Here is a 22,652-nt window from a genome sequence, read left to right on the forward strand (position 1 = left end):
GCACCTGGTTGCATTGTCCCTGGGTCATGGGACCACTTTTTGTGACCTTCCGACAAGCAGAGTTGATGGGGAAGCCAGGTTCACTTGACAACTGTTAAGTGTTAGGTTACTAACTTAACAATTGCTGTGATTCACTTAACAACTGTGCCCCCCCAAAAATTGTTAATGGGGGCAAAACTATCTTGCTTAGCAGCAGAAACTTTGGGCTCAATTAGGAACGTAAGTCAAGAACTTCCTGTGGTATTGTCCTGCGTGACTTTGGTGTTGTGGTTTGGTTAACCTTGAAGGGCTGATACCATGAAAGAGAGTATCCTCACTAGTCCAGATCCAGCAAGGCCTCCTATCATGTTATCATCGGACTAAGAAAGCCCTGCCTGAGGAAATATGGCTCGCTCACCATTTTTTTTAGTGCGTTAGGCAAAAGCACTCTCTGTGTATTTGTAAAACCATTGCTGATAGCTGTAGAGTAGAAGCAAACAGTGGTTTGAAATGTATTGGTCCTAGCTAGTCCAGAACATAACAGGCTACAAAATCTTCATATTCTTAAAATATGGTGCCAAGTTTCAGTACGGGTGATTTTTTTCTATTATTTTGAGATTAGTTCGGCTTTCCCTGAATGATCATGTTAAGTGAAACCGTGGTTTCACTTATTCTTATTTTAACTTTCTGACATGAATGAAGAGGAGGTTTTCAGGAGGGACGGGACATGACAGGTCACTAGATGCTGTATGCAATTTGCATTATGGTTCAGTTGATCCGAATTGCATAATTTGTACCCTTTGGGCAGTGATATCGTGATGTATGTGTGACATTATTGTGGCTTTTTGCTGGAGACCTACAAATGGTTGCTGCTCTTTGCTCTTTAAAATGATCTGTTATCCTTGCAGAATTTGTGGTGTGGTGTGGTGTGTGTGTGTGAATAGTTGTGTGCTACTGTTACAGGGATAAGAAACCTGGTTTTATGCTTTTCCTCTTCTGCCACATATTTCTGTCTCCCAGAGAAAATGATTGCTGCTGGTGACCTTTGCCTTGAAGACATTGAAGATATTGTGTCGGCAGAAGATCCAAAGCCCTTTGATCGTCAGTTCAGTCGAAAAAACATTATTCCTAAAGTGCGAAAACGCCAGTCACAAAAGAACGTGGAAGTGGATGATCCTCCCCCTAGAGATAGGTACATATTTGCCTTTCTTATAATTTGAAGTAAGATTTGGCCATTACAAAGTACAAAATATAGGAGACTATCTGAAGCTCGGGCAATGAGGCGGTCCTTGGTGCTCTCTGAGTTTGCTTGTTTGCTTGCAGATGTGTTATGTACCCTAACTAGGTAACATCATCAGGGCTAGTAACATCACTAGCCCTGAGGATGTGACCTAGTTAGGGCAGTGGTCGGCAAGCCGCGGCTCGCGAGCCACATGTGGCTCTTTACACACTTTAATGCGGCTCTTCTGTGTGCCGGGCGCCCGCTCCCCTCCCTCCTCTCGGGCACTTCAAAACAAGCGCCCCTTTCCCTTTTTTCTTTTCGACCCACAATGATTAGGGAGGATCCTGAAGTCGGGCGGGGACGAGAAGCGAGGAGGCAGAAAAAGAAACGGAGGCTATGGAGCTTCCCCCCCGCCCCCTCCCAGCAAAAATCTAACTGGGGAGCCGGGCGGGCAGTAGCAAATTAGCCGATCACGCTGCGTGATCAGCTAATTTGCTACTGCCCGCTGGCTCCCCAGTTAGATTTTTGCTGGGAGGGGGCGGGGGGGAAGCTCCTTGGCCTCCGTCTCTTTTTCTCCCTCCTCGCTTCTTGGGGCTCCACCAATGGGGGAGCAAGGCCCGCCCAGCGCCAGGCTTTGGGCTAACACAGAGGTCTGCAAAGTTGGCTGTTTTAAGACTGGTGGACTTCAATTCTCAGAATTCTGGGAGTTGAAGTCCACCAGTCTTAAGAGCCAATTTTGCAGATCCCTGGGCTAATATGATTGATGCCCTTGGTGGACTTCAATTCTCAGAATTCTGGGAGTTGAAGTCCACAAGTCTTCAAGCTGTCAGGTTTGAAGACCCTGGGTTTTTTTTTCTAAAGGGTTGGGGGTGCGAGGGTCTTGCAACTTGACAGCTTTAAGACTTGCGTGCTTCAAATGCCAGAGTTTATTGAAACTAAAAACAGTGTACCATCTTATGTATTTTCGGTTTTTAAAATGTGGCTCTCAAAATAAATTTCAATCGTGGTTTTGGCGAGATTTGGCTCAGTTGAAAAAAAAGGTTGCCCACCACTGAGTTAGGGTAATGAAACATTTTGCAAGAAAACAAGCAAGCTCAGAGAGCACCAAGGGCCCCCTCAAAGTACAGTACCTTTAATTTGCATTAGATTGAACTGTGCTTAGCATAGATAATTCTGCTTTTAACTTCGATCAACTTTCAGGGCTTGAAAGACATGTGGGAATAAGGAATCTGAAAGACTGAAGCTAGATAGAAGCTCATAAGGCAAACCACATGGTGATAGAGATTATTCTGTTAAGCAGGACACTAAAAGCAGAACCAAAAAATTGGAGACTTCACAGTTATCTTTATCTACAAGTCTTGCTATACTGTCTCTCTGCAGGGGTAGGGACTCTGTTTCTGGGAAGGATGAATGAAAAATGTATACTAGGAGTGTATACTCCCAAATAGGGTTACCCAAGATGTGAAGATCAGCTAGCTTCCCAACTAAAGCAAGCAGGTACCTGTATCAGAAAGGTGCTGGGGGAAGTTTAGTGACAATGACAGAGGCATCACTTCATACTGCAATGGTAAATCATTCCTATATTTTGTCAAGAAAACTACATGGCCGGACAAGATAAAATGATTGACAATATCATATCAGATGATGGGAACTTCAGGTCAGATGAGAGGCCACATGCTACTGAGGAAGAGCCGAATTAGTATTCCAAAATACTAATAATATTTATGAAGAGTAGATTAAATGCTTCAATACTTATATAGGAGTAGATTAAATACTTGCTGATGGCACCATTCATAAAAACAAAGCTGTGGAGAGGAGGAGCCGATGTTGCGAAGAGACGACGTGCGATCTCAATGCTCTGAGATCGCAGTCAATACTTTTGCCGCTGGGTGGTCCAAACGGACCTAAACCGTCCCGCAGAGATGGTGAACAGGAAGAATACGTCTTGCTTATCTCAGGGACATTGCAAAGTCCCTGATCGATCCAAGAGATGTTCTTCAAGCCGATGACAAAAAATCCAGCCATTAGGCTGATGAAGTCGGGGCAGCTCCAAAACGGAAGGATACGGAAAGAGAACTTGTTTCCAGCTGGTGAGGAATTTTTACCGTTTTAAAAGAGACTATAAAAATTAATTTAAATTGGAGAACAGAAGAAATAAGCGGCGGAATTAAATTTGGAATGGTTTTGGACAGTGGATCACCTTACTTTTTAAGTGCTATCTTCACGGATGGAATTTATGCAAGCCTTTTAAAACGAATGGATTAAGTTTTCTTCTTCTATTTTTTTTTTCTTTTACTATTCTTTGTAACCTATGGACTAAAATTCTGTGGGTGTTTTTCTAACTCATTCAAGAATCGGACTTTTTTTTTAACTTGAAATATAAAACATAAAAACAAAACAGCAAAGACATGCAGAACATGCCAACATCAAAGAAATGGGACTTAATAAAGTTCACAAACAATTGCACATTATTTTTAATTTCATATGCTATCAAAATTATGTTTAGGGTCAGCCAGAGAATATTAGAATGCTGTATGGAACAGGAAATGCGTAAATCCCTGATTTCAGCCATCTTCTACTTTTTGTAGTGTTATCGTTTTGTCGAAATCAAGAGCAAATGTCTTTCATTAAGACTTGCTATTAATATTTTTACTTTATGTATGTATATTGTCTAAGCATTGCAATACTTTCCCTCTCGGGAGGGGGGGGATATTTTAGGGTTTGTGGGTTCCTATGTATCTGTAATCACTGCTGGGCAAAAATTTTCTATCGTGGGGAAATTTACTTTGTGTCTTTAAACTTGGCAGTGTGATTCCTGGTATACAGAAAATTTGGATGCGCACATGGGGCTGTTCCCATAATAGTTCAGATGGCGAATACATGGCTGGACAGCTAGCTGCTTATGGATACGGTATAACAGGTAATGAGTTGAACATGTTGTATTTCTTTCAAAGATTTTATTTTTAAAATGAGATTGAAATATGCTGTTTTCTTTGCATTTGCTCATTTATATTATTTTCAGAGTACAGATTTTTCCATGCTTATTTAAAAAACAAATCGATAAAAGTAAAACAGTTCCTTGAGTAACTGGAATTGTTTTCATTGGTCAGCTAATAGGCCAGAGGTGGGTTCCTACCGGTTCGGACTAGTTCGGCCAAACCGATAGTGGTTTTGCACCCTGGGTTGCTAGAAGCGGCAGCGGCCCAAGTCTGCCACGCCCCCAAACCAGTTCTCATACTGCGGCGCTATCTTGATTTTTGGTTCTGCGTATGCGCAAAACAATTTTCATTGCACAAATTCATTTATTTACTTTTTTACTGTTTTGCACATGCGCAGACCTATTTTTGTGCAAATGTGCATGCGCACACCAAACTGGCAGTAATGCCGGCAGCAATCCACCCCTGTAATAGACATGTTTAGTAGTTCAGGTGGAGCAGATTTTGAGGTTTCTTTTATAAATCCCATTTTCAGGTGCTTATATAAGTCACGCCATTGAAGATCAAGTAGACTTGCTTAATTTACAGGTATATTAATAAAGTCTTATTGGAGAATACAAGCCTAGGCAACTAAGGAAAATCTTAATGTCATAGACTGGAAGATTTGGGGAAATGTTATCTATTCACTGATCAAACATGTAATATATAATTTCCTATTTAAATTTATTTCCAAAAGGTTTGAAATATTTTATTGCTGTTCATATTTTTATATTTAATACTTTTAAAACATGAATTTTATAGCAGCCTTGGACTCCCAAGAGAAAATAAGGGGTTAAATGCGTTACAGTAAATAAATAAAATATCTTGCTAACAAACAGCTGATCATCAAGATTGCTTTGCAGACAGCTCAGAATACAAAATGTTGGATGTCAGAAAGACATTAGGGTAGAGTTAAAAGCATGCTTGCTTTCTCAGAAGGAGACTGTAATGCATAAATAATGCCTCCCATAATTTCTACAATGTTTTTGCCATATATTATTGAATTTCTAACCATTGCCAACATTTGCCATAATGCTTTACATGCTGCATTTAGGTACTATTTGCTTTATGTTCTTTAACTTCCAACCATTATCTAAAGTATTTTTTTATTTATCCTGTTTGGTATTTTACAGATTTTAATTTGTGTTTTGACAACATAATTGTTTAATTTATAGCTTGTATTTAAAAATGGCTGCTCACCAATGGAATAAAATAATGACAGTGAATAATAATGTTTGTATAATTGATGTATATTTAACATACACTAGGTGGCAGTATTAACTAACTTTTTGAGTTAACTATGTTATTCAATTTTGAAATTAATCTGTCATGCTTTCTAATTATTTTAAAGCCATACTTACGATTTTGATCTATTTTTTTCAGTTGAAATTGTAATTCAAAGAACTATTGCTATAATGGTATTAATTATTTTGGTCTTTGTTTAATTTTCTGGCTTCACTAATGGAATTAATAGATTTCTCTCTATTTAGTAATTGATAGACTATCAACATCATATAACTAACTTTTGGCATATTTATGAATTCAATGTTAAATTTTCTGTTAACAAATTATAGCTGTTTGAATTTTAAAGTCCAGATACATATTTCTAAGTATGATTCTTCATGCTTACATTTTTATCTACACAATAAAGTCAAAGGGAAGTCAGATTCACTTCATAGCAGTGTAACAAGAAAGGTTGTAAAACGGGGCAAAACTCGCTTAACAACTGCCTTGCTTAGCAATAGAAATTCTGGGCTTAGTTGTGATAGTAAATCAAGGATTACCTGTGTAACACAGCAAACAGGTGGTTTATAAAACGGTTTATAGAAACAACTGATGGTTTTTCTTCCTCAGTTGATTAGCAATCAGATCAGAACAGATTTTTTTTTTTGTAAATCACCAATGTGGAATAATGGGTTTATTTATGTACTTATGCATTTGTCCCCTACCCTCACAGATATTTAACACACTTTTGGAGGTTTACAAATACGACGGAAGCCAAATGCAAAAATTCAGAAAAGGACTAAAAATATAGAGCGTATAATAGTAAACGAAGAGATGTCAATGACCCAAGCACCTTCTAGAACAGGGGTGTCCAAACTTGGCAACTTTAAGACTTGTGGACTTCAACTCCCAGAATTCCCCAGCTGGCTGGGGAATTCTGGGAGTTGAAGTCCACAAGTCTTAAAGTTGCCAAGTTTGGACACCCCTGTTCTAGAAGAACGTACCTTATTTAGGCTAGGAGCATATCTGATCTCAAACAGGAGACCATTCCATAGGGCCTGGCCTACCACAGGAAAAGACACACACCCACACCCAGACGCAGGCATACACACTTCCAAGCATTGTCTTTTTTAACCTCCTGAATGCGGGGAAACAGTCAATTGCCACCAAATCCTGTAATAGTCAGTGATCATCTATTTTTTGAAAGGATGAGATAATTGAACTCGGCCACAATGCTTAAATCGTATCTTCGGGTTCATTGGTAACATTCTTCTAAATGTCAATTGTTTGCAAGGAGCAAACAATAAATGGATTTTAATGTACTGCCACTACTGGTAACTGGATGCTGACATTTTAACGTAGGGCATATCTGTGCAGTCTTGAGGCCCATAAGGTGCTGGTGAACTGCAATTCATAGTATTCATTACTGGCTATGCTAACTGGGCTGCTGGGAGTTGTAGATTACCAACATTGGGCGTAGTGTCTTTTATGAACGCCGTCATTGTGATTTGATCAACAAGCACTGGCATGGTTCACACAGGATGCTAATTTAAAATTTGGCTTATTTGGCTTTGGTTGCCCATGTTATATAAATCCAGTCATTATGGTTTGGAACCCACAATCTGTGGCATAGCACAATAACTGAATCCAGCCAATTGTGGTTTAAACAACAAACCGTTAATGTAACTTGCAAATCTAATTGTCGTGTTGCTCGATGTAGATTTCAGCTCTGCACCCTGGCTTGTATAGTGTTTCAGGATTTTTTAGACATCATCAGCTTCGACTTTGTATTGGTATCTAATTAGGAAAGTGAAATATATCAAAACAAAGGTGTTTTTCTATGCCTTCATTTTTGTTTTTTCAAATTTCTTCCCCTAGGATTGACGTGGTAGATGCCATGTTTCTGTCAAAGAATGTTCTTTATTTTACTGACTTCTTTTTTTTTTTTTGTAAAAAGTTTTATTGGTTTTAAAAACATTTATGGGAAAAAGGTAATAGGGTACATAGAAAATTTTAGTAGCTTACTGACTTCTTAGCTTGTTTGTCTAAGATGCATCTGCAGTCTTTCCCCCCCCCCCTTCCTTAACGTACAGATGGAAAGTCAGCTAAGTGCTATCGCAGAAGGACTGACTTGGATGTCTTCTCAAAGACCAAAATGGTTGAGTTGCCAACCTAAGATGAATGTCATTTGAGATTTGCAGTCAATGGCATGCTTGTGAATATTTTTTGGCATTTCTGGCCCACCACAATGAAACATTATTGTGTATAAAAGCAGAGGGGAGAGACTCCCACTGAGTAGAAGACACTGACATTTGTCTTGCATGTCAAAATCCTTGGCGCTGGGATCTACTTACAATGCAGAGCAACTTTGTCTTGGATGCCTATAAATAGCTTTTTGACTTCATCCAGCCAAAAGCGAATAGCTGTTGATTAGTAAAAGGTATTGCAATATAGAGGAGTAGGCTTTTTGGCTCAGTTTTAAATATAAGACAGATTTCTTGGCTGCTTATATATTTGTAAGACTTTTCAGACCTTGAGAGTTCATTGGCTGTGTTTCAGGGTGGAAAACGTGCTTGCTCATTGGTTCTGTTTGCAAAACTAGGAAACTAAATTGTACTTCGATCTGCAAAAACTAGCTTTCCTTATTGATGGCGTGGTATTGTTTTGTCCTTCACAAAGCATGTAAGATCTAATCTAGCATGCAAAAAGGAAAGGAAATAGACTATGCACTATACAGATCTGTAAGTTTTCCAAGTTTCAGTTACATACTTGTCTTAATGGATGTGAATAGAGAAAACTTTACTTTTAGAATATATTAGAATAGATTTGGGGGTCTTGAAAAGAGCTTTATAATTGGAAACCTCTACTTGGTTATCTTGGATTAAACTATATTGGATAGTATGACACTTTAAGTCTGACTAAACATTCTATAAGAGATGGGTTTTTCACAATCTGAGTTGAGAATTTTCCTTATCTGTGTACTTTTTTGTGGCAAACAGATTCAAACTGGATCTAACAAATGTTTCAAAACAAAGCATGAGAAAATATACCACTAATAGAAACTTCAGGGAGATTTGAAAGACTGCTTTCACGTAAATCATAGTGTTCAACTATAGAAAACAAACTATTTCCTGTAATGTATTTTCCAAACAAAACCATTGGGGGGGAAAAGGTATGAGAAAACATACCTGAAGAAATCAGATTTTAGTTTCTTTTGACTGAAAACTCATCTAAGATAAGCATGAAAAGCTTGTGCTCCATATCCTATCTGACTAACCCTTTCTATGGAAAGGACTTCATGTGCGTGGCATTTCGTATTTTTTTATTCATGTAGCTGATTTCTATTTATGTAGCTGATTAGCTCTTAGCGGATTGATGTGTTTTAGGACTGGGGTGAATTCAGATGTTTAATCTTGATGGTAATAACACAACTGGTACAGAATGCATTGCTCAAAATATTGATAGGGAAATCCCTGTAGAAATAGCCTGTTTTGGGGTAGTTAGTAGCAATAGCAACAGCACTTAGACTTATATACCGCTTTACAGTGTTTTACAGCCCTCTCTAAGCGGTTTACAGAGTCAGCATATTGCGCCCCCCCCCACCTCCGCAATCTGGGTCCTCATTTTACCCACCTCGGAAGGATGGAAGGCTGAGTCAACCGTGAGCCTGGTGAGATGTGAACTGCCAAATTGCAGGCAGCAGAAGTAGATTGCAGTACTGCACTCTAACCACTGTACAACCTTGCCTCCAGTCCCGACCCAATTCAAAGTATTAATAATTTCCTGTAAAAACCATATATGTTCCCCTCATAAGATTCCCCTCCTCAAGAGGTGACAGAGGCAAGGATTAGAGCAGGTATCTCCAAACTTGGCAACTTTATGACTTGTGGACTTCAACTCTCTGAATTCCTCAGCCAGCCACACAAATTCTGAAAGTTGAAATCGACAAATCTTACAGCTGCCAGGTTTGGAGACCCCTGGACTAGAAGTCTGGCTTTCTTTGTGGTTGCCTTCACTTTGTGGATCACACTGCCCTCAGACAGATGCTCAACCCATTCACTCTTGACAGTCAGGAAGGTCCTGAAAAAGTTTCTTTCCAAATGGGCACTCAGTTGGGCAACAGATTTAGAGCTATTTTTGTTAGTTTAATTACCGTATTTTTTGGACTATAGAACACACTGGTGTATAAGCCACACCAAGATTTCGAAGAGATAAGTAAGAAAAAAAGTTTTTGTCCTCCCCGGCCCCCCAGGAACACTCTGCAGGCTTCAGCAGGGCTGGGGGAAGGCAAAAACGCACGGAAAACAGACTGGTTTTTGCAAAAAAGGGGAAATTTTTGCCTTTCCCCAGCCCTGCTGAAGCCTGCAGAGTGCTCTTGGGGGCTGGGGAAAGGCAAAAACTCCTCAGTTTTTGCAAAAAATGGTCTGTTTTTCGCCCGTTTTTTGCAAAAATGGGATGCAGGCATGGGGTTTTGGGAGACCAAAAATGGCTGTATTCGGTATATAAGATACACCAACATTTCCACTCTCTTTTGGGAGGGGAAAGGGTGCGTCTTATACTCTGAAAAATATGGTATGCCTTTATCAATGCTGCTGTTATAATGCCTCTCACAGTTAATGTTTTATTCTACATCAACAAAGCATCTTTTGAATGGATGGTATAAAACGTTTAACAAACCACAATAAATGAGCTGCAGAGAAGTAAGGAGATAACCTTGAAGAAGGAATCCAAGAATGCTTGCATGAAGGTTGGCTTAGCACTGGGAAGGAGAAAGGACAGGGGAGGGGAAGCGAAACAACCGCAAGATTGGCCCCTCCTGTTGGATTCTTTCCCTTATTGGATTCTTTTGAGGAAGGTTTTGAGCTCTTCTGCAAGTTTTAATTATAGCAATCCTTCATTTGCTTCTTGTCACAAGGAATCCCAGTCTTCCATGCAGATTTATTTTACTGACCATAAGGGTGAAAACTACTGTCAAAATTAATAATGATGAGTGCTAATTATAGTTAGATCATAATTAGGCGTCATTGTCTTGTTGAAGATGAGGTGTATTTCATAGTTACGCTATCAACAATAAGAACTGGAAAAAATTTGTTCATTTTTACTTTGGCCATTTTTAAGAATTGGGAACATATGTTTTCTTATCTAGACCTGCAAAAAAATACATTTGCCAGAAGATGGCACTGTTTATGTTTGCAGTGTATGCCTTGTACCAGAGCTTCTTTAGAAAGACTGAAATGATACTGTTTTTTTAAAAAATAATTTTTATATTTCACTTTTCAGTTTAGTTATTTTGTAGATCTAATTAGGAATAATGCAATGATCAGCATTTTTGTTATATAGGCTGAATTATATATTTTTTAAAAAAACATGGTCAGTGTTAGAAGGTGGTATTGAATGTGTTGTTAAAGTTATTTTAAAAAGCTGAATATCTTCAAGGTGTGTAATATCGTAGGAGAGATAATTTTGCTTCCATACCAATTGGTATATAATATTCTTTAGCAACACTGTTTGAAATTAAACTATCAGACACTGCATAAATATATTTTGTGTAGTAACGAAACATCTTAAAACACTCTTGATTTATTTTCAAGTATTTTATGAAATCAAGATTCTTAAAGATATTTTTTTTTATACTGGCTTCTGTATGAAGCATAGAAAGTAATGGTGCTGCATTACATTATCAGCAGTTTTTGGAAATATTGTGAAATGAAGCTACATACCAATAAGATGATTTTTTTTTAAAAAGTTAGTGATGTTGCTACAAATTGGATTTTCACTGTCCAGTTAGAGTACCATATACTCTGAATTTTGTTTTACTTTTGTTTTTTAATAGCTCAGTCCATTTTAACCAGCGATTCTCATTTGCAAGTCCAGAAGCAGAGAATATTACAATTGTGTTTATTTATCACAAAGACTAGATGTTACCAGAAACTCTAGGCCTCCCATGTATTTTTGTAATGGCCGTATGCTCAAGTTGTAGATGTATTTTCACCGAGTATTGAAAGATTTTACAAAAAGACCCAAAGGCAGACAAAAACAAACATATTTGTAACAGTTTCCTGTCTCCCTTTTCCTTGTTACACTTTGGTAGAGGAGATAAACATGAACAGATAAGTAAGCAGACTGCATGCTTTTTAAAGTAACATATTTTCTATAATGTGCTTATGAAGGACAACATTCTAATTCCTGCATAATTCTGTTTAAAATAACTCTGTTGCACTATATGCTGTATTTATTTTGAAGCAGCTCTGTAATTCCTCCCTTAATTTCTTAGGCTTTTAAGATTTAAGGCTTGAATGTGTTCTTATGACTATGAGCCTAGAATAAAGTTTGCTTCATGCAATTTCATTTAAGACTGTTCCAAAGTTTGTTAAGTGTTTTTATAGGAAACCACAATTTAACTTGATTTAACTTGTTAAGTATTATAGTTGATTAGTGAACTTTAACACAATACAGTGTCTGGGTGATTAATACTGGTAGTAAGATTTTTTTATTTATTAAATAAGTATTGCAATCCAAAAATCTTAGTTACTGTCTGCATTGCTAGTTCTATCTTTATTTTTCTAATTTCAGCTTATTACATTTGATTTTAAAGAGAAAATCCAAAGAAAAAGATACATTTATTTTTGAGCAAGGAAAAAAAATATCTAGTGGAGACAGCACTTTTTCCTCATTTACAGTTCACTTGTTTAATTCCTGGCTCCAGCCTCCCAAATTGAACATCATCTGCCAGAAAAATGATTTCTCTTCATTGAAGCTTGGAATAGTTCAGACTCAAGGCTATCCAAGACTGCTGTTGCCAGAAATACGTTTCATTCAATGTTTGATATCACATTAGGTGCGTTAAATGTTTGGTTTAAATGTATTATATAAATGCACGCATTATATGGAAAGAAACTGAGAAGTCTGTTCTTATTTCTAATAAAAAATGGGAAATCAGTAAAAAAAAATGAAACTTGAAGATTGTCTTGTTAAAGAGACATGATAGCTACACTCACACATGATACTACAGCTTGTTTTATAGCATTTGTGGAATAACCCGTGTAATGGGTTAGTGAAAGCAACAACCTAAGACAAAAGCAAATGTACTAGAATATGCCTTCTTGAGATATGCAATTCAGTCAATATCTGAGTTAAATATTTAGGCAAACCTTCCTTATGCAACATAAGATTCAAGTAACAATGTCAGCAGACTCTATTACCTTTCCATATTCCACTTAGAACTCATTCAAAGATAGATGCACAAAGAAGACAATTTAAACATGACTCAAAAACAAGCCAAACATTTCCACGATAACACGTCGATATATAAAAAATATATCTGAACCTGCCAATCAATTACTCTGACCACTGGGCCTCGCAAACCCATAAAAAATGCTACTACAGATAATTTTGTGTAGCCAAAAAATTGCACACCTCACCAAAAGCTCTCATCATCTTTCAGAGAGAACTGCCCCGATTTGCAACCTTACATAGGGCAAATCAAACGCTAATTACAGCAAAGAATCCAGGACCACAAGAAAGAACTTTTGACCTGAAATACCTAGCAGCCATTCATGCCCTCAGAATGAACCACACATTTGACTAGGATAATGCTGAAACAATTGACAAAACAGCCGAAGAGTGGAGAATTCCTGGAAGCCAGGCACTCAATTGTCCATCAACAGAACAATAGATCTGGATACCATTTACCACTTAATTAAGCACAGGTTCCAAGCCATTCACAGCTGACTGACAAGACAGATCAATTGGAACAGAACCAAGCAATGGATGCTTCCCAAGAACCAGCCAATCATCCATAGAATTCAAACTTAGGCAAATAATGCAGCAAGGCAGCAACCCCCACTTAGGGCCATTGTGTTGACAAAACTTTGCTGGAACGCGTAACAAAATGCCTGCAAGTCATGATCTGTAGTTCGGTGCAAATCTTACTGGGCTCAGACACCACTCCCTTCCCCACAACTCCTGCCCAGAAACAAGAGATTTGGGGCTACTGCTTTTCCAAGAGATCAACTGAAATGTAGCTCAGAATTTGTAAGTACAGGTAGTCTTCGATTTACGACTACAGTTGAGCTCAAAATTTCTCTTGTTAAGAGAGACATTTGTTAAGTGAGTTTTGACCCATTTTACGATCTTTTTAAAAAAATATATTATTATTATTTTTACATTTAAAAACAATGCAATACCGCGGAGTCGGAGTGACCATACATTCACATTATATACAGCTGGTTTCAACCATTAACAGTTAAACTACATTGTCTATCCTTCTATCCAATCACAATATATACATTTGTTCCCGTCTTGTCATCTTGTCTTATACCAATCATAAAATCTATTCCATACCTCAAAATATTCTGATTCTGATTCCCCTTTATTTTTAAGTTCAAGAGTGAGCCTATCTGCTTCTGCACAGGCCAACACTTTTCTGATTATATCTAGCTCTGATGATGTATTTTCTTTTTTCCAATACTGTGCATAGGTTTATGATCTTTCTTGCCCCAGTTGTTAAGTGAACCACTACAGTTGATTAGTTAGTAACCCGATTGTTAAGTGAATCTGGCTTCCCCGTTGACTTTTCTTGTCAGAAAGTAGCAAATGGTGATCACATGACTTTGGGACAAAGCAAGTGATAAATATGAACCAGTTGCCGAACATCTGGATCACATGGAGATGCTGCAAAAATCAAAACTATAAAAATGGTCATAAGTCCCCTTTTTCAGTGTCGTCGTAACTTTGAACAGTCACTAAGTGAACTGTTGTAAAGGACTACTTTGAGACATTCCAAACTTCAGTCTCTTCCATATATCATGTAATAGGGACAAGTGGTTTCAGGATAATAAATCATATCAAGAGACAACCTGTAAGTTGGTGTGCAAATTGAGTTACCGTACATGATCACATACAGTGAAAAATAACTTGTTTGTGGCAAGGAATACATTAATGGTTTGGGGAACTATTGAATTGTTCCTTCCATCACATCATTTTCCCCCCTTGTGTCTTATTAGGGTGCCCCACCATATGAGAACAGAGGCATTTGCGCATCGGATTCCCACAGAGTTCAGGGGTACTTCGTTTCTTTGCAGAAGTCTACTTGCTGTTGGGTTGGAGGATTAGAAGACTTCCCCTTCCTATTTTGTAAACACCTGATCATTACATTTCTGTGACTGATCAAATTTTCATGCTTACAATATTACTATTTTTAGGAGTGGTACAGTGGCCTAGAAGTGGAGCTCTCACCTCACAATCAGAAGTCTGTGAGTTCGATACTAGATTGGGGCAGATATTTCTCTCTCTGGGCACAATGAGTATATGTCTGCTGAACAAAACTCCGCATTGGTGACAGGAAGGGCATCTGGCCATTAAACATTCTGCTAGCTCCATTCAGTTGCCCAAACTCAACCCCACAACGGATTATGGGGTCGTTAAAAGATGATGATGATGAATATTACTATTTTTCTTTAACCCTCTGTACCATGTTGGTCTTGCAGGAGAAACACTTTTTTAAAAACATGGTTGAGTTTATGGATTGTATAATACCCAGATTTATTTTAATGGGGCTACCTTTCTCTAACTGTATCAGTGCTGTAAGATCTGACAGGATTAGCATGCTTCAGGTTTCATCAATCACTGTCATCTTATAGGAGCCAGAAAATCTATTACAGACACTATATTATTATTATTATTATTATTATTATTATTATTATTATTATTATTATTATTATTATTATTATTATTATTATTATTAGAAAATTTTTATTTTTGCATAAACAAACAAACACAACACAAAGAGTCTTCTTTCTCTACTACTATAGAAAGTGTGTCAATTGGTTACAAAAAGCTTTTGTGCATCTCTTCCACTGTCATCACCTATAATTCATATCAAATCATATATTTTAAATCAAATATATATATATAGATATTACTATCATCATACCTCAATTTACATTTGACTATAATTGTTTTAACGTCCTTTTGCAAAGAATATTCCAAAGTTTAAAACATAACCACATAATGGCATTTCGTTAGCTATTTCCAATATCATCCAATAACATTAAAACCTTATGACCTATTCTAAATAAAAATCAATAATATTTAGTAACCAAGTTTCTATTCCTCCTTTCCAAATCACTGTTTACAATTTATATCCAATTTCCTTTATTAAGCCAATACAAATATATATGTTATTATCAATATCATTATCAATCATTTATTTGACTATGTCCATTATCATAACATTTTTTGACCTAATACTCAAAGTTTAATTAGGTTTAATTTAATTTTTTATTATTAGCTTTTATGTCATAACAAAATTTCTAATCTTCCTTTCATAGTCACCATTTACCATTCATATCCAATTAATTCTTATCAAACCACTACATATGTATAAATTATTATCATTATCAATTATTTATTTAACCATATCCATTATCACTTCATTTTTTACATAATGCTCTAAATTTAACTAAATTTAACTAATTTTTTATTATAACCTGTATCTTTCCAGTAATAATGCAATCTTATGTCTTTTGCCATTTGTGAAATTAATCTTCTGAATAATTTCCTTGATAATATTTGTACGGACTTCTCTTCGCAGCTCATTGCTTGTTGCATCTCTTATATAATCTCGATACCCTCCATCGGTTTCTTTAATCAGCATATCTTTGGTCATCAACAGTACTTCTGATAAGATTTCTCTCCTTAAATCCATCAATTCTTCTCTTTTTTCTTCTTCTATACCTTGCCATCTGGGGTAGAGTTCCTGGCTGTCTAGCTCCCCTTTCCATATTCCACTCTCTCCATTTCCAACCACACTCCATTCACCGTAGATGTCAACAAATTTCTTGTCTTTCTGCTTGTTTTTCTCTTCCATTTTTAGGACTCTAGCCTCCACTTTTTCCAATTGAAATTCTCCATCATATTTTGCTGTTATATGCTCTGTTTTCCAGTTTCTCCTCAATTCTCTCGGATAATTCTAATATTTTTTGAATTTCAAACATTATCTCTTGCAATATTAAAGTTTCTTTTTGATGCTGATGTTGTGCCATTCTTTCAACTGGTAAACACTGCCACTCTGGCTTTCAAAGCTTTTTATTAGATTAACCACAAATTCATTTATAATCTCTCACAATAAGACCTTGTTTTCACTTTTCTCCAGCTGGCAATAAGGTTCAAAAGAACACCTGCATAAACACTCCGTGCTCTTCTTGTCACTCTCTGTTAACAAGCTGCAAGGTTTTAAAGCACAAAATCGAAATGATCAAAGAGAGAAGTGAAAGTACAATGTTTCCAAGGCTCAACCCTCCAGCCTCCAAGTGGCAGTGTTGCTTCCTTTCCCCCTAATGTTACAAGCCTCTTTGTACTCCTTTTGTATTCTAGGTTTAAAAGAAGTAAAATTCTTAAATGAGGCAAAATAGAAGAAAGGAAAAAACTCATATAGAAATGAAAAAAAGATTTTCAATCTATAGGTTACAAAAATAAAAAAGTAGAAGAAAAAGTAATCTGTTCACTTTAAAAAGCTTTGTGCAAATTCCATCCATAAAATAGCATTTAAAAAGAAAGATAACATACTGTCCAATGTAATCCAATGTAGCTTAATTTCGTTGCTTATTTCTTCTGTTCTCAAATTTAATTTAGCCTTAAGGTTTTTTTGGGCAGTCTCTTTTAAAACAGTAAAATTTCCTCACCAGCTGTACACACTTTCTCTTTCCGTTTCCTTCCGTTCCAGAGCTGTCCCAACTTCATCAGCTTGTGGCTGCGCTTTTGTCGCCGGCTAGAAGAACTTCTCTTGGATCAATCAGGGACTTTACGGGGTCCCTGAGATCAGCAAGATGTATTCTTCCCGATCACCATCTCTGCGGGACGGTTCAGGTCCATAAAGACTGTCCAGCGGCAAAAGTATCGACTGCGATCTCGGGACTTCGAGATTGCAGGTTGTGTTGTCGCGGCGACAGCTCCTCCTCTCACAGATACTATATTATTAATGTATATTAACATACATTAAATTAATTAGAATTTACCTGAGTAATACATGCTTCAAAAGTTTCTATTGTATTAGCACTTGTCTTCAATTATTATAAAATATAATTCCATTATCTAAGAAGCAAGAGGCAGGTTGTTGTAGTACTTCAATATTGTCCTCTTTGGTGGATTTATTAAAATAGGGACAAAGAAACTCAAAACCGCAAGACTAAGGTGATACATCCAGTTTGTGGGACATTGAGCAAGATGTGTCCCCCAAAGCACCATCACTGCTATATGTTATCTACATTTCCTTTATTTATGTACTCAGAACCAATTCTCCTTGTCCCTTACTTCACCCTACCCCCATGTAGTAGTGAAAGAGATGTAGACAGACATGCAAAATTGCAATCAGTTTAGCTCTGTTCCCATCCTCCTTTTCTTTATCTTCAGAATTTTTCACCCCAAATCGTGAAGCAATTATTCAGTTGCCTTGTTTGGTGAGAATTTATGAATGTTGGATGAGGCAGAGTAATAATATTTTAGAATCTCATTGAAATGAGTTGGTTCTTATGTTCTCTGCATATGGGGCAATTAAAAGTTTAATTCTGGCTTATCTAACGTGTAACTCCGCAATCCCATTTTTTTCCTCTGAGAACTGCTTTTGGCAGATAGCATGCTGACACTTATAACATGCATTTTAATGCATACATTATTTTTACCACCAACTAGAAGCTGGAATGACTATTGACCTATAATGAATGTATATTTTAGTATTAACACTACATCTTTCAATCCAGCCAGACATTCTGTTGGCTTGACATACACACGGTCAGAGTAAATTAATGTTTAAAGCCAGGATACTTTTAGGTTCAGCTAGAGTCTGCAACATTTGCAGTAATCCCTGGGAAGCCATTTAAGCAAAATTGCTGCGTTTTCTTTATCCTTGAGGTACCAAGTGTACAGGTAGGGTTGGCAGTGCTAGATAACCTCACTTAATTTAAACTGTCAATATCATTTTTACAGCTCCTGAAATACTCTAATGGACAGTATTTGGTAGACATAGAAAATTCTAATCAATACAGTTTAATGGATTATTTATGTTAAATAAAGACTGTGTGTACTGTATGCAAAATATCTTAATTGTAGAAGATAATAAGTACTGAATAACTTGAGCGTTGATTGGGAAATTTCATCCTCTGGCTTTATATATATATAAATATATATTTATATTAAAAATAAAAAGGTTAAAATTGCAACTAATAGTCATCATATGAGACAAAGCAGCTTTAATACATTCTTTACATCCAATCTTTGATAATACCAAATTAAACAAAGAGATTTGGGAGGATCTCTAACTATTGAAAAATAAATGTTTTTTTATGTTAATGTAAACATGCATTACAGTAAAGCTGCCTTTGGTGTTTTTTTGAAATTGGATTCAGTACATTTTTGTTCAAAATTAGTGAGATTGGAAGTGTTTAATTATCAAGTAATGCTTCAAAAGTGAGCATTCTGTTCTGTTTTAATGTGAATAATGTCCCAATGTCACAATTAGAATGGGTGAACTGAATCTGCCATATGAACAGATACCATCAAACTGTTCCTTGTTCACCTTCCTTCTGTGCTTATCTTCTTATCTTCTCTGCTCTCTACCTGTCCATCTTTCTTTCTTTCTTTCTTTCTTTCTTTCTTTCTTTCTTTCTTTCTTTCTTTCTTTCTGTCTGTCTGTCTGTCTGTCTGTCTGTCTGTCTGTCTGTCTTTCTTTCTTTCTTTCTTTCTTTCTTTCTTTCTTTCTTTCTTTCTTTCTTTCTTTCTTTCTATCACATAGTTATATTTCTTGTGTTCTTTTTTATTGTTTATTTTATTGTTCAGTTGTCTCCCTTGACTGCATGGCGGTCTAGTGGTGAAGATTCTCTGTTCCCACTCAGAAGATTGAGAGTTCAATCCTAGGTAGTGGCAGATGTTTCTCCTCAGGTCGCAAAGAAAAAACATCGGAGTACTCCATGTGGTGTCAGGAAGGGCATCTGACCAGTAAATGCTCAGCTGCATCCAGTCGCCCTGACTACCCATAATAGGAACTACAGGGTCATACAAAGGGAGTTCTATTGTCTTACCTCTGTTCACACTCTTTCATTTCTTCCTTTTTATTGCTGTAAGCCACCTAGAGTAGCCCCATGGCAAATTTGTGGCAAATATATTTAACAATTAAAAAAAAACATCTTTGTGCCTTCGTGAACAGATCATTTGTGAATACATAAAGGGTTTGTGGGAGGAAGAATCCATTCCTTTGGTGGATGCTATTGCATCAGTAGATGGACACAATTGAATATCTACTAGTATGTTTCATTTGTAATTGTTCTGTTCTACAGCATTTCTCTATCTCCGTGTGGCATGTGGAGACATTTGTTAGGGCACACAAGGCATCACCCTGTCAGCTCCAGCATGCATATGCACGCTAGCGAACTGACTTTGGCCTTCTTTTAAGGCCGTTTTTCGCCCTTCGGAGCCTCCGGAGGCTCCGGAGGGTGAAAAACAACCCTACAGCCAAACCAGAAGTTACCGTTCCTGCACTTCCAGGTAGCCAGTAGGGCCAATTTTCACCCTCCGGAGGCTTCGGGGAAGCTCCTGAAGCCTTTGGAGGGCCTCTGGGAGGGGGCAGGGGAGGCTGTTTTCACCTTCCCCAGGCTCCTAGGAAACCTCTGGAGCCTGGAAAGGGCAAAAAACCACGCCAAAAGTGGGGGGCAGCGCTGGAGTCGCATGCGCATGCGCGCTGGGGTCACACACACATAGCGTTATGGGTGTGGGCATGACCCTTCTGCCCTCCCCTCACTTTTGGCAGGTGATCCAAAAAAGGTTAGCCATCACTGCTCTATATTAACTGTCAGAATGTCTAAATGAGACCAGTAATAATCCGTGTATCATATGCCATTTTAAAATCCATCTAGGTATTGTGAATTATATTGATTTTTAGTAACTCCTTATAACTTTAAAGAGTTTTTGCCCCTCTACATCCTTTTGAATGCTAGAGTAGTTACTAGACTAATGTAGTAATCTGGGAGTTAGTCCTGTGCGAAATGGCATTAGAAACACATCTTTTATTAAATTGCTTTTTCAAAAGGCCAGATTTGGCTTGCTCTCAGGTTGTAAATCTCAGAGTTGCGTTCTTTCCCTTAACTACCTCAGTTTAATGGAAGTTGATATATTTTGGATCATCTACTCCAGCCTTAAGCCGTAATGTGTAAACATTATGAATTTAGCCATTGTATTTCTAAACAAATAAAGATAATTAATTATGGTTTTCTGTAAAATATAGCTAACACATGACTCAGCATGATGCACGAACCTAGACAATGTACAATATTACAGTCTAAGAATAAAAATGACTGATGGCATTTCAATAATAACTATTAAATTTTAAACAAGAAAAATAAAATCTAACAAACTAATAATAGAGAAAGTAAAGAGAGAACAAAGCTTTCTTCTTTTTTTCTGCACTTTTGGCTGATGATATTTCATATCTAATGCAGTAATCAAGATGTGAACTAAAATAAATTTGTGGTTTTAATTGCTCTTTATATTGTACACCTGTATAGCCTTGGTGATATGTGACAATTATGTTGGTATATCTTCCATTTAAATATAACAGTCGTCTTGCTTCAAATATGTATTTATTAGGTCTACTTGAAATTGTTCTGCAATGTGACTTTCATCTTTTAAACCTAGTTCAGAATTCTAATTCTTAGGTTCACTATAATAGGAATTAAAAATAGTGGTGAACCATCCAGTTGAAAATATTAGCAACTTAGTAGTATGGATCAATACAATAGCCATGGAATGCAAAGACCTTCATTGCTGCCACAGTCATTCTGCTGATTGTGTCCTAGTTAAAGTGTGACTTCAACTAAATAGTAACTAAGGAGTGGCATTCCCACTCAATAAGTTAGGATTTTTTAAAAAAATAAATAAGCCGTTGTATATTTTTCCAACGGTGAAATAAACATGACTTATATTGAAAGGACATTGTGGATATGTCTGGTGCTTTAATGTCTCCTTGGATGTCTTGCAGTTGTTTGGATATATCTTGGCAGGACACACATTTTGGGAATCCTTGGGTAAAATAATAGTTTTTAAATATATGACTCTAACACAATGAAATGAGAGTTTACTTTAACATCGACTCTTTTCTAAAGTTGGCATTCAGACATAAAAACAGCTGCAAGAGCTCATGTAGTCTTTTTGGTACCTTGGTATCAGTTTCTCTGAAGTTTAGCTAGATGATCCATAGTAAAAATAATAGTTATCCATCCAAAATTGTAGTCTGTGTAGTTAACCAATTGTGGTTTATTAAATAAAATCAAAGTTGGCTGGATTCACATAATAGGCCCACCCATAACTTAAACAATTGATCTTATGCGTAATGTCTTAAAGAAAAGAAAAGCAGTGTGTGAAGGGGATGTAGTTGTGGTGGAAGCAATGATGGTTTGTGAGGAGTGAAAAATGTGGAGAAAGAAGTGATTGATATTGGTATTAATTATGTTTTGCTGTGTTTTTTCCATGTCTTTATTTGGCCCACTATTTCCGACCCTTGTCTTTGTCAAAGAAAGTGCATACAAATCAAAGTTGTACAAATCAGTGTACAATGGTATCTTGGTATTCAATGCTTTGAAACTCATTAAATCTGGCACTCAGTGCATTTTGACATGAAAATTTTGTCCCCCCACTCATCATTTGTTTGGTGCTCAACGCATAAGCTAGAACTTGTCAGTGTCAGCTGCCTTGAGACTCACTACATTATTCTTTATGGGAAACATTTGTTTGATACTCATTGTTTTTAATATTCATTGTGCCTCCTGGAACGGTTAACAATGAGTACCGAGGTGCCACTATATAGCAAATGTGAACTATTTAACCCTGAATTATTATTATTTTTTACCTTGGTCCAATTAAGAAGATAAATTGCAGTTTCACAACTACAAGTTTTGAGCAAATTATGATTCCAGAGCAGGTCATTCTGTATCAGTTCTTGGCTTTATCAAGGTACTATTTTAAAAAATAAAATAAAAACATAGTTTCAGGATTGGAGACAGGGAGAGGATGACTTATCTAACAAGAATTTATAGCCTGTTGATAAACTTATTTCACATTTTAGGAAACTGAAAACAACAGCATCTTTACTCTGATTTTGAGTATTATATTGTTGCATACACAGTTAAGTTTTTTAAAACTTATCTTTCTCCAGCTACCCTGGCAGCTATCTTATAATTGAACTCCCTCTGTTTTACCGTTCATTT

At 36.8% G+C, this 22,652-nt stretch overlaps 1 protein-coding gene across 1 annotated transcript in view; it reads left to right on the forward strand.

The window, feature by feature from the left end:
* The window catches only part of CDKAL1 (CDKAL1 threonylcarbamoyladenosine tRNA methylthiotransferase), a 332,059-nt gene that overhangs the window by 4,078 nt on the left and 305,329 nt on the right, over window positions 1-22,652 (forward strand). Inside the window, exons 3-4 of the mRNA XM_081952974.1 lie at window positions 1,000-1,171; window positions 4,009-4,121. Of these exons, the coding sequence (XP_081809100.1) occupies window positions 1,005-1,171; window positions 4,009-4,121 (280 nt within the window). The 5' untranslated portion in view covers window positions 1,000-1,004. The remainder of the gene's footprint in view (window positions 1-999; window positions 1,172-4,008; window positions 4,122-22,652) is intronic.

Source organism: Natrix helvetica (assembly GCF_964273705.1).
Source record: "Natrix helvetica genome assembly, chromosome: 4".
Lineage (NCBI taxonomy): Eukaryota > Metazoa > Chordata > Lepidosauria > Squamata > Natricidae > Natrix > Natrix helvetica.